Source organism: Caretta caretta, chromosome 3, assembly GCF_965140235.1.
Source record: "Caretta caretta isolate rCarCar2 chromosome 3, rCarCar1.hap1, whole genome shotgun sequence".
NCBI classification, from domain to species: Eukaryota; Metazoa; Chordata; order Testudines; family Cheloniidae; genus Caretta; species Caretta caretta.
In genome coordinates, this window is record NC_134208.1 from 148,707,843 (window position 1) to 148,720,447 (window position 12,605).

Genomic DNA, 12,605 nt, shown 5'->3' on the forward strand with positions numbered 1-12,605 from the left:
GGGGTATGGAACAGCTTCCATATGAGAAACAATTAAAAAGAATGGGACTGTTCATCTTAGGAAAGAGACAACTAACGGGGATATTATACTGGTCTATAATATCATGAATGGTGTGACAAAAGTGAGTACGTGTTATTTACCCCTTCATAAACCACAAAAACCAAGGGTCATGCAATGAAATTAATAGGCAACACCTTTAAAACAATCATAAGGAAGTACTTCTTTACACAATGCACAGTCAACCTGTGGAACTCGTTACTAGGCAATGTTGTGATGGCCGAAAGTATAACTGGTTTCAAAAAAGAATTAGATAGGTTCATCTGTGTTTATTAGCCAAGACGGTCAGGGACATAACCCCATGCTTCTGAGACACCAGAAGCTAGGACTGGACAACAGGGGATGGATCATTCGATAACTACCCTGTTCTGTTAATTCCCTCTGAAGCACTTGGCACCAACCAACAACTATTGGGCTAGATGGACCATTGGTCTGACCCAGTATGGTTATTCTTATGTTCGAGTGTTTATCCATATATATTCCACTGTTGGTGACTCACTAGCAGAGACCTAGATCAGTGGTTCTCAACCAAGGGTCCAGGGCCCCCTGGGGGGCTGTGAGCAGGTTTCAGGGGGGGTCCACCAGGCAGGATCAGTGTTAAACTTGCTGGGGCCCAGGGCAGAAAGCCTAAGCCCTGCCACCCAGGACTGAAGCCCAGGGCCCTGAGCTCCACCACCCAGGGCTGAAGCAGAAGCCTGAGCAACTTAGCTTCATGGGGGCCCCTCTGGCGTGGGGCCCCAGGCAATTGCCCGGCTTGCTACTCCCTAACAACTTTTATATGCAGAAAACAGTTGTTGTGGCACAGGTGGGCCACAGAGCTTTTACAGTGGGGGGGGTGGGGGCTCAGAAAGAGAAAGGTTGAGAACCCCTGACCTAGATCACAGTAGGTGGGCGCTAGGAGCCTACGTAAACAATGATTATAAAACAGCCCTACCGAAATGGGGATCAGATCTTGATGCTTCTACCACAAAGTAATGGTGAACCCCAGGTAGCTCCCCTATGTATCTCTTGTACTGAACATTTCTCAAAGAAGCTAAAGAAACTGCCTGAGCTCTGGTGGAATGTGCTGTAACACTCAATGGCAGATCTAAGTTGGTTACTTCATAGCACAACTTAATGATTGTAGAAATCCAGCATTAAGAGTCTGTGTGTGGATATGGTCTGACCTTTTACTCTATCTCCCTAAACTACAAATAATCTGGGGGTAGGGGATTCCAAAAACAATTTAGGGCATGTCTACTCTAGAAACTTAAGTAGACCTATATTAGGTCGACTTACAGCCACCGCAGGAATTACTGCAGTGGTGCATATCCACACTACCCTCCTTGGGTCAGTGGTGTGTGTCCTCACCAGGTGTGTTGCCCCTGCCCCTCGCCTCCCCAGGGGAAGCCACCCAGGGCTTCTCGCCTCCCCCTTCCCCACTGGGAATGGGGGGGAAGACACCCAGGGCATCTCATCCCCAGGGAGTGGGGTCCAACAGCCCTGGCTTTCTTTCCTCCGCCTCTTCCCACCCACTCCTCCTCAGGTTATTTCACAGCTCTGAGTCCTGTTCCAATAGGAAAGTGCCCTACAAACATCTAGGGTGTAACGTTTAGTCTTCCCTTTGCTCGAATGTGGCTCTGAAAAGAAAACAGGCAGATGTATTATGTGGCTGACATGGAATTTACAGAGTACTTGGGCAAGAATTTTGGGTGAAGTCTCAAAATTACTATCTTTATGAAAAAACAGGGAACTTGTAGGCAGAATGCTCAAAGGGTGGACCCTTTAAACCTATCATTATAATGTTGAGATCCCAACAAGGGGGAAGCTTTCAGACTAGAAGATATAATTCCATAGGGTCTTTCAGGAACCTTGATACTGAAGGATGTAAAAATATGGAATATCCCTGAATTGGATGGTGGAAAGCTGAGATGGCTGCCAGGTGGCCCCTAAGAGAAAGAACTCTGGGCTATTTGAGTTAAGCACAGAAGGTATTCCAGTATGGCAGGTGCTAAATGGAGTCAACTGATGCTGCTGAGCGTACAGTGAATCTTTGCCACTTGGCTGTGTAAGTAAGTGTCAGAGTCCTTTCTACTATGGATAAGGATGTTTTGTACTTAAGAGATACAGGTCCTTTCCACGGATGTTAACCAGACAGCATTCAGGCTGTGAGGTGCCAGAAGGTGGATCTGGATGAAGAATCTATCCTCATCTTTGGGATATCACATCAGGCTCAAATGGACTGGAGGTTGAATGGAGAGATTCATCATGTCTGAGAGCCAGAGCTGCCTCAGCCATGCTGATGCCATCATGATCAATGTGAGAGTCCTGCCTGAGTTTCTCTGAAGTTCTTGGGATCAATAAAATATCAGAGTAAACATTAATTACGTCCGAGGGCCAGGGGATCAGGAATGCATCAGACTCTGACTATGCCCATCTCTGGAGCAGATCTTGTGGCACTTCTTGTTCTCGTTAGTGGCAAAGAGGTCTATGGATGACCCCACTTAATGAATATGTCTTGGATAATGGTATCCTTTACTGACTTTACTTTCTCCTTTTGAAGGAAGAAATCCATCAAAAACTCTAAAGCTAACTCAAGTAACTAACTATTAAGTACCAAACTATGTACAATTCAATGCATAGACCACTCAGTAACCAAGAAATTTGGACACTACAAGTTCTGACTCTGACTTGTAGCTGGGGGGAGGATATCTAAGATACAGCTGGGGTCACTGTGCCCTTTATGCCCTCAGGTGGGATGTGGGAGGCATGAGGACACTCAGGGCACAGATGCAGCCCAGAGACTGCTGACCAAAAGAATTTGAACTGGAGTACATGAGGTGCATATATGCCAACAGTGGATAGATATGGGAAAGCATTCAAATAAGAATGTAAGTTTATATTATCTCCCTTTCTCCTTCTTATCTTAGTCTGGTTTAGCTGTTGCTTTTCATCCTTTTTTAGCCCCATGTTCCTCACTACTTCTTTTACCATTTCAAACGAATAACAAAGCTTTATCAGGGAGTCTAAGTGAAAGCTGTTAATTTGTCTGAGGGAGGTAATGTCCCTCCCAGCAGAGCATTTTCACTTTCACATTAAAATAAACTAGGCCACTTCTAACCCTAAAGCATGACCACAAAACATGATATATATACACCTACTGGAGAAAAGAAAGCAGTGGGGAAGCCCCAACAGGCAAATAAGGACAAGCCTTAAAGTTGTGGCTATGCTCACATTTCTCTTTTGTATCATTTCCCTCCACCTCCAGTACATGCTGCTATCCCCTGTGTATGTGCACCAGTTCTGGCTGGAAAACTAGTACCCTGCAAAGGGGATTTACAGATGAAACACTGATTACAAGAGAATTGAGCAGAAGGCTTAAAAGTGATAGTATTACCAACTAAACCCTAATTTTAATTACCGCACCTGCTGGAACATAACAACTTTAAAGAGCTGATATACTTCTAGAGACAGGAAACATAATGAAAGAATTCTGCTCAGTTCCCCTCCTTTGTGCTACTACTGTTGGGGTATTTGCATGAAAAGAGGATGTTTCAGTGCCTCCTCTGCACCTGCTGCTTAACCCCTCACCTGAAGACACAAGTGGCTACAGTGATGATGATTATGAGGGACACAGACTATGTAAAGTCTTTTCCATCTCTGACTACTGTGTTCCTATGTCAAAGCAGATAACAATTTCAGTGGGGAAAAGACGATTCAAGCTTTGAGTATTAGTTCTTTATTTCCTCTGCCCAGTTTCACCTGCTTTTCTGTAATAGACACTTTTAAAATATAGATGTCTGTCTATATTTATACCATGCTCCTCACAGTACTATCTATCACTTCCAGTAAATCTCTTAACTAGGTGTACTTGTCTCCAAGTCCCATCACTGGGGCTTTTGAAATCCTAGCACTTCACTGAATTTTTGTCCTGTGTGAGACACTCTCCTTCTCAATGTCCTAGCAACAAAGCACGGCCTCTTGCTCAATTCCCAAAGGCTGCTTTTACATCTTGATGCGCACTCCACACAGCTTCCAGCCACTGCAACGGCTTTTTCCCAGCTAGAACACCCATTTCACTCTAGGGCTGTTATCTGGGCTTTTCTATGGCTCAAGCAAGTAGGGCATTCCAAAAAAATTGCTTAAAGAACCTGGGGAGCTAAGCCTTAGTCTCACTCTATGGGATCCCAGTCTGCAGAGAACCATACCTGTCCATGTCACTGAGGTTATCAACTGGTGAGCCCAGTCGTTCAGGCAGCCTCCTTCGCTCTGGTGTGTCAATGCAATACCGGTCATTACCAACAGTGATCCGCAAACTCTGCTCCAGTGAAGACTCAGAACGGAGGCTCGGAGAACGTCTCTGTAATTGAAGAGAGAATGAAAGCCCAGCACAGGACTGTCCCCTCAACCACAAGACAGGCATCTGAGTCTGTCCACCTCATCATATTAGACTTGGGGGCAGGGATCGTAAGAAATAAATTAATTGTACATCTTCTCCATTTATATAAATTACTATGCAACTTAAAAAAAAGAAAGGGACTGAGTGTAGTTACTTCTAATCCTACATGCAACTAACAGTCACTCTGTATTTACACTAGCTCCACAGGAACTTTTAAATTTGAAAATACCTTTGAAGAACTGCACTTCTGGAGGTAGAACAACAGAGAGGAAGAAGAGGAAAAAGAAGTTGTTCAAGAAATTCCAAAGCTGCTGTTGTGCTCTCCTCTTGGTTGGGGACAGCCAACTGTATGAATTGCATACCCTGCAGTGCCAAGGAATTTTTGTGCACCTATAGCAGATACACTTACTGGGCAGGTCCTCTTGGCTTAACGAGAGCCTGGGTCAATGACAGTGACAAAGCCCATTATCAAAACTGGAAAGTGTTCCAGAAGGGGCTCTGCTACTTGACTCAGTAGTAAATGAATGCTCTACATCAGTAGTTCTCAACCAGGGGTACGCATTCCCCTGGAGGTACATCAACTCATCTAGATATTTGCCTAGTTTTACAGCAGACTACATAAAAAGCACTAGTGAAGTCAGTACAAACTAAAATTTTCATACAGACAATGACATGTTTACACTGCTCTATATACTATAACAAAGTTTCTCAACCTGGGGGTGGGAACCCCGGGGCAGGGGTGGGGGGGGTGTCACAGGATGAGTTTAGAGAGTCACAAGTGCTGGGCCGGCATTAGCAGGTGGCAAGCAGGGGCCCCCAAAGCTAAGATACATGCAGAAGCCCAAGCCCCACTGCCCACGGCTCAAACTGAAGCCTGAGCTCTGCTGCCCGGAGCTGAAATCAGACTCATGAAATGGGTACAGTTCTCTGGAAAGGTAACCACTGCTCTACATGAAGGAGCTCCGCTATTACATAGGACGGTTAATCTTCATGAGCTGGCCAGTTCAAGATACTGAACACTGGTGATGGGTTAGAGATGAGAAGCTGTAATGTCTCCCCAAACACATTACTTCTGTAAGGGAAGGAAGATGCACTAGTCTGGAGTAAGAAGTACAGCACACATTTCTTTTTATCAAACACACTGTACCCATTCTGTGTTGTTTTGTAAGAAACAATACTATTTCCAGCTCCTCAACAAGCCACCTATTATTTGATGGAGCCCTGAAGACCATGTTCAAAACAAAGCCCTGGATTGCAATTGCTATTCTACCTGAAGAGTGGGCAGGAAGATCTTCCAAAGCCCATCAACAAATTGAATGGCTGAAGGATTGTTGTTGAAGGGCACAATCACCTTCCTATCTCCAGGACTGAGCAGCACCTGCACTGGGGTTTCTCAGCAGAAATTTCCACACGTTGCTAGTGCAACTCTATCAGAGCAGTACCAATGTGAACCTTAGTAAAAACAAAGCTTCTTTATCTACTGGCATTTTCAACACCTTCCTTGTTGTCTAACGTACTTACAGCAGCTATAAACACCACAGTGTTAAAAGTGCCAACGGCCACAACCGCTTCATGTACATTAGCATTACCCACATTGTTACCACTAGAATCATAGAATATCAGGGTTGGAAGGGACCTCAGGAGGTCATCTAGTCCAACCCCCTGCTCAAAGCAGGGCCAATCCCCAATTAAATCATCCCAGCCAGGGCTTTGTCAAGCCTGACCTTAAAAACTTCTAAGGAAGGAGATTCCACCACCTCCCTAGGTAACCCATTCCAGTGTTTCACCACCCTCCTAGTGAAAAAGTTTTTCCTAATATTCAACCTAAACCTCCCCCACTGCAACTTGACAGTTGTGCTAGAGTTAAAAAAAAAAAAAATATCTCTGTATATCTAGGTAGGCAAGGTCTGAGTGAGCTATCTTTGTAGACTTCCCCCTAGAACACTAAATACCCAAGAACTTCATTAACACAGAGTTAAGGTTGCCAAGTGAGGCATTCCAGAAGATGGAGTGATGACTAAACCTAAAAATCAGAAAATCAGGACATAAAAAAGTTATGGTATATGCCACCTGCACTACACTACCTTGACTCTGACCCTGAGCTAGCTAGCAACACCCACTGGGAATGGTTCAGCCAGGGAGATGCCATAATAAGCAGACAAGGAAGTTCTAAGAGAATATGCCACTGTTTCTGTTACATAGCACAGATTTGAATTCCAGCATTTATCTGCATGCACTCCAATTGCCTTCACTGCGTTATGTGTAGTTGTACTAAATGATGGAGGGTTTTGTTGGAGCAGTGTGACAGAGCTGTTACTGTGATATGATGAGAGGTGGCTGTATACTTTGAAGGATGAAACACACCTGATTTCTGCAATGAGTTTTGTAGGATGTCAGTAAACATGCACAAGGACATCTTCTTCCCATGGGCATTCTCAATGGTCTGGTAGAATAGATGATAGCATTCTCCAGGGCTTACCGAGGGGTAAGCGAAGGCAATGTGTCAGAAAGAATCCTCAGGGCAAGGGTGTTGGGGGACCACATTTAGCAACCGGGGCGGGGCGGTGAGTTGAGTTGTATGGAATAGACTTAGTGTTTCAAGGTAGGCCTGGTGAAGACAGCTCCCGATTGCTATACCTGTCCTAAACCCGAGTTTTGCCTTAACAAAGAGGTGTTGGAACTTTGTCCTGTAGTGCTCATGTGCTCTGGTCCCAAAGTGTTCTGTAGCACCTGAAGGGTAGAGTGCAAGTATATGTTACTGCCATGGGGGGACATTGCTCAGAGGGCAGAAGTAAAGATGCATAATGGGGATAAGATGTACCTTAACTTAGTATTTCCTGGTTTCCAGATGTTTAAGTTTGCATTACCTTAACTCTTCATTTTCTGGTTTTCAGTTTTAAGTTTAGCCACTCCCCTTGTTCTGGAAGGACATGAGGCATCACTGGGCAACCTTAACTATTGTGTTTATATTTTGGGGCATTTAATTGCCTTCAGTTTTAAAAATAATAGTTTCTCAGCACCCCCTTGTACCACAGCCCATCTCTCCCCCTCCATTGCCCCAGGCTCCTTAGCCATGATTCCTCCAGCCACAGAATGCACTGGCTGCACGTTAATCCCTTCACTGCCCTGCGTCTTGTCTTGGTCTCCCCTCTCTCTGCCTATCCACAAAGGCTTGGTCCTTCCTCCCCCCAGAAAAGAAAGGGTCAGCAAAGGACCTGCAGTTTGAGGAGCTGTGACGAGGATGCAAGAAGAGTGCAGGGACAAGCATGGAGTCAATTGGGACAGACATGTGGGGCATGGACGTAGGGGGTTTGGGGGAAAACAGAGAAGTCCCCTAACATTCCCCATTGCACAGCTCAGAACTCCTGCTTTCCATCCCATTTTTCAATATACTGTTCCAACACCCCGCATTCTCTCACTGCTGCAACTGCCTATATTCCATTCAACTGTGTAAGAGACCCATCCATTGCTCCAACAGAGCTCCAACTCCTCCAACAGTCTCTCCCTTACACCCATTGTTCTGATTACTCACATATCCCCCACTGCTTTGAGGTTCATCTCCACCTCCCTCCCCCGCCAATTATATCATGTAAAGCCTTCTCACTCCACCTCATCCTTTTCACTCCATGCCCCTGCTAAGCTTGGAGAGCTTGTAGGGAGGTGGTGGGCTGCCAGGAATGCTGGACACAGAAAGGGGCAGGAAACTGGAGATGCAGTTTCCCATATCTAGTTCTAATGTATGGGGAAGGAGATCTACAAAGCCATCTACAGCATGGGAATCTTAAGCTATGTCTACTCTACAGACATTACAGCGGCACAGCTGCACTGCAGTAAGGTCTCCTGTGTAGCCACTCTATACTGATGGGAGAGAGCAATCCTGTCAGCATAATCAAACCACCCCCCGAGTGGCGGTAGCTATGTCGGTGGGAGAACATCTCCCAGCGACATAGCACTGTCCATGCCAGTGCTTTTGTTGGTGAAACTTATGTCGATCAGGAGTGTGTTTTTTCACACCCGACCAACAAAAGTTTTACCAAAAAAGTGCTAGCATACACATAGCCTTAGAGAAGTATAAAGAAGCATATTCAGCTGAGAACATCTCAAATGAATAAGTACAACCAATGGAGATGAATACAGCCTGAAACAATCACTCTGAGATTTGTGACCTGCTCCATTCAACTCAGCAGGTGTTCTCACTGTCTCCCTCAACCTTTAGGCTCACAGAGGGGAGAGGGGCTCAGATCCACACCCCCAATAGAAAGACCCCAGATCCCAGCTCACAACAGGGCAGGGAGAGGGGTTTACCCTCACAAGGGGAAGGGCCCCCTGATCTTGGCTTACACACTGGGGCAGAGGGACATAGGAAGAATGGCTCAAACTGCTCCACCATGCTAATCCCCCAATTCCACTTGCCACTCATCCCAATGCTCCCTCTCAGCCTCCCAACCCCTCTCCCTTTGCCATTTATTCCCCACCCCATAACCCACCCTCTCCTCATTGCAGCCGCAAACCCCTCTCTCCCATCTCCCTCCTAACACCCTCTCTCAATCTCCACATTCCCACACTGCTCTAACAACCTCCCCACATTCCCTCTCAATGCTATAACCCCCCCTTATTTCCTTGGTCTGCACCAACAGGTTATAAGGATCTGAAAACTTTATGAACAGCTCATGTTAGGGGGACTCTGTATTAGGAAAAAGTCCTGACCAAATGACCCAGTGACTTGCTCTCCTTTGATCATGCTTCCTGAACAATGGGAACTTTGAGTGTGAGCACATTATCCTGTCTTTCATCTTTTCTCGGTTTGATCAATGCTAATTTTCTTGAGAACACACCTAAATTTAAATGAGCGTATGCATGTGAATTTTAGAGCACTTTGAAAAAATATCATTTTTAAATCAGAAGTTTTGGTCTCAGGGCAAAACTTCCAAAATGAGCCCCTGCAGAATGCAGGTAGAGAACAAGGAATGTACACAATGCTATGAAAACTATCAAGTGTAGGGCTCACACTCAGTGCACAGGTGTAGCTCTGGGTCAGCGACCACAGCATATCGTCTTGAGCCACTCAGTCACTGCGGCAATAGCTTGCCTAGAAACCCTCTTACTTCAATAGAGCCCTAGTCTAGCTGCAAATGCACATTTCAGTTTCTTTGGTTCTGCAGTTTGCCAATCTCTAGATCCAAAAATCTAAGGTCAATACTTTTTTTCCCCAGTATTGCTTCTCCAAAGGGGAGGTGGGTGCTATGCCCAAGCTGAGAAAAATGCTGAGTGACTGCGATCAGTTCTACCTCATGAACCCCTTATTCAAATGACCCCAAAATTGGAGCATTAACACTACCCAGCACCCCCAAGACACATAGCAAGTGTAAAGACAAACTGAGTAAGCATATGGATTTTAGAGCACTCAGAATAATAAAAGCAATTATTAACTTTACTAGCAGAGCTGGTGCTAGGCTACAATCATTTGGGAATCTCTTCTGCAAGTATATTATTAACTAAGGGCTTGTCTACCCAAGAAAATCTGGAGTAAGGTAGGGTATGAATTTAAAATGGATTAAGTATTCCTGATTAACTACATGTGCAGATGCTCTTATTTTGGAATAAGAGTACCTTTTTCTAAATTATTTTAATCCACTGGACTGCTGTCAAACCCAGTGGATAAAGCTAATATGGAAAAACGCACTCATTCCTGAATAAGGGCATCCACACATGGAGTTAATCAGGAATAGCTATTCCAGAATAATTCTCCACATTGAGAAGCTCTTACAGTTCAAGACAAAAACCTCTTTCTTACTGCAAAGCATATTCATAGATAATCTACTATTTACTATATAGAATACTCCTTATACAATCACAGTACCAAACAGTAAAGATATTCACATCAGAAATAGAATTTTAAAAACAGGGTTTTACATGCACAAATCTGAATATTTTGCTTAGGCTGAGATGAGAAGTTTTAAAAACATATTAAACAACTTTCAGAGAATGAATCTGATGAACCACTAACTGGCTCTCTATATCAACAGGAAGAACTTAAACTTAATGTTTATTAGACATTTGATTTAGAAAGTTCTCTGCATTCTGCACATATAAATGATCTATAAGTACAAGATTCTGTTAAATGGTCAAACTAATCCCATTAGCTAAATATTCTATTTTACCCATAGGAGCCTTTGCTTAGCTAAAAGATAGTTTGATCTTTGATTCTTAGCTGAAATGGCTAAGGTTTCTGGCCAGCTATAACTCTGAAGAGGAATAAAAGCCTGAAGGGAAAAAATCAAAGGGGCATTACTTGGGATGGGGATAAATGATGAAAGGAGAAATCATTAGACATTAGAAGCGAAAGATCCCTAGTAAATAAAATCAACTGCTTTTAATTTGTAGATCTCAAAAGTAGGTGAGAATGATTATCCTTACTCTACATACAGATGGAGAACCTGAGGCTCAAGGAAATTACGTGATTTACGAATGGGCACACTGTGGGTCTGTGACAGAATCTGAAACCGAGCCAGTTCTCTACACCCACTCCAGTGCCCCACTCACTGACTAGACCATCCTGTCCACTTCTCTAAAAACACAGGACTGATCCCCATGGACTCTGTCAGTCAGGAAAAATATTGTTCTGTGGAAAGAGGTGTCAGATTCCGAACGGATTATTTCATGGAAGAATCAGAAAGACTTCAGGGGAGCAGGACAATCAGTATTACTGAGGGGAAATCACACGGGGGTTATTTGGGAGAATTCAGATGAGGGAGATGGGGCATTCAGGAGTAGTTTCCTGGCTGCGGCTGTCCCTCCATGGTGGGACAGGTGAGAAACATACAGAGCAGGGTGTCCTTACCCCAGTAAGAGGGAAGGGTACAGTGGGAGCGGGGACAAGTACACAGCGCTAGGCAGGCAGCGCTAGGACACCACAGACTGTCCGATCCGCAGGGCAATCGCCCAGCCTTGGGAGGGGGCGGAGCGGCTAATTACCCGGGGCCTAGCCGAGGGTGTCCTGAGGGGTAATTACCCGGCTACTGCTGCTGTCTCCATGCTCGCCCCCGCGTCGGGCCCGGCTCCTCCCGGGCCCCGCTCCCCCCGGCGGGGAGGGCAGCCTCTTGCTGCGGTGCGGGGACGGGGAGCGGCGGGAGGCTGCGCGGTGGCCGGACGGGGAACGGTGGCGGCGGGACGGGGGAGGCGGCGAAGCTGAGGAGGGGGGGCGGCCGCGGCCTGGGCCCGGCCCGGACCCCGAGGTACCCGAGCGGGAACTGCGGGACCCCGACGAGCTGCTCTCCTTGGAGCGGTGGGAGGAGGGCGGCGGACCGGAGCGGCCGCTGCTGGAGCGGTACATGGCGGCGGCGGTGGTGGTGCAAGGGGCCGGGCGGGAGGCCTCGCAGTTCAGTTTCCCGGCGCTGTTCTCCTCCTCTGCCCGCGGGCCCCCTTGCGTGCGCGTCCCCGACACCACCACCGTCACGAAGGGGGCGCGCTCAGACACCCGAACAAAATGGCGCCGGCAGAGCCCCGGTCACGTGATCTAAGGCAGGCGGGAGCGTCTCCCTGCTTCGCGGGTGACCCTGCCGAAAATCGCCCACCTCCCGCTAGGGCCAGCGCCTCTTTTTCCCTGCCTCCCCCAGCACTGGCGCCAGCCCCCTCTCTGGCGGCATCCTGCCCTGCAGCGCCCCCTGCCGGCCCGGGGGCGGGAGCTGTAACCCCTCGCGTGCGGCTGTGGGTGCCAAGCGGCCGGGACGGGGGGCTCCGGGGCTGGCGGGCAGGCGGCCCTCCTTGGAGCGAAGTCGGGACGGAGCGGGGTGAGGCCTGTAGCTGCACAGAAGCAGAGCTGCCCCTCCGCGACCAGCGCCCGGTGCAGAGAGGAGACCGCTGGCTTCGCCAGCAACGAGCAGTCGAGAGGAGGCGGCCGGCTCCCTCTCCCCCTGTCGTGCTACAGGAACAGAGGCACGTGTCATGAACCGGGGACGCACCAAATGTAGATGTGCTGGAAGCAAATATGTTGACACGCATGTAATTAACCGGTGGAATGCCGAGCCCAAAGCTACCGCTGCGGCCAAGAGATTAACGGGTTCAAACCAAGCTAGCTGGGGATTGGGAATGCTCCTGGCTACCTTAGATAGAGTTTTGTAAAAGTTTGGAAAGCATATTAAGTCTCCTGTCTCAAGGTGTAAGCCAATCA

At 47.0% G+C, this 12,605-nt stretch overlaps 1 protein-coding gene across 1 annotated transcript in view; it reads right to left on the reverse strand.

The window, feature by feature from the left end:
* ZNF318 (zinc finger protein 318) overlaps window positions 1-11,901 on the reverse strand; it is a 33,263-nt gene extending 21,362 nt beyond the window's left edge. Inside the window, exons 1-2 of the mRNA XM_048843588.2 lie at window positions 11,448-11,901; window positions 4,245-4,396 (exon numbers count right to left, since the gene is read on the reverse strand). Coding sequence (XP_048699545.2) covers window positions 4,245-4,396; window positions 11,448-11,768 — 473 coding nt within the window. The 5' untranslated portion in view covers window positions 11,769-11,901. The remainder of the gene's footprint in view (window positions 1-4,244; window positions 4,397-11,447) is intronic.
* Window positions 11,902-12,605: the final 704 nt, after the last annotated feature.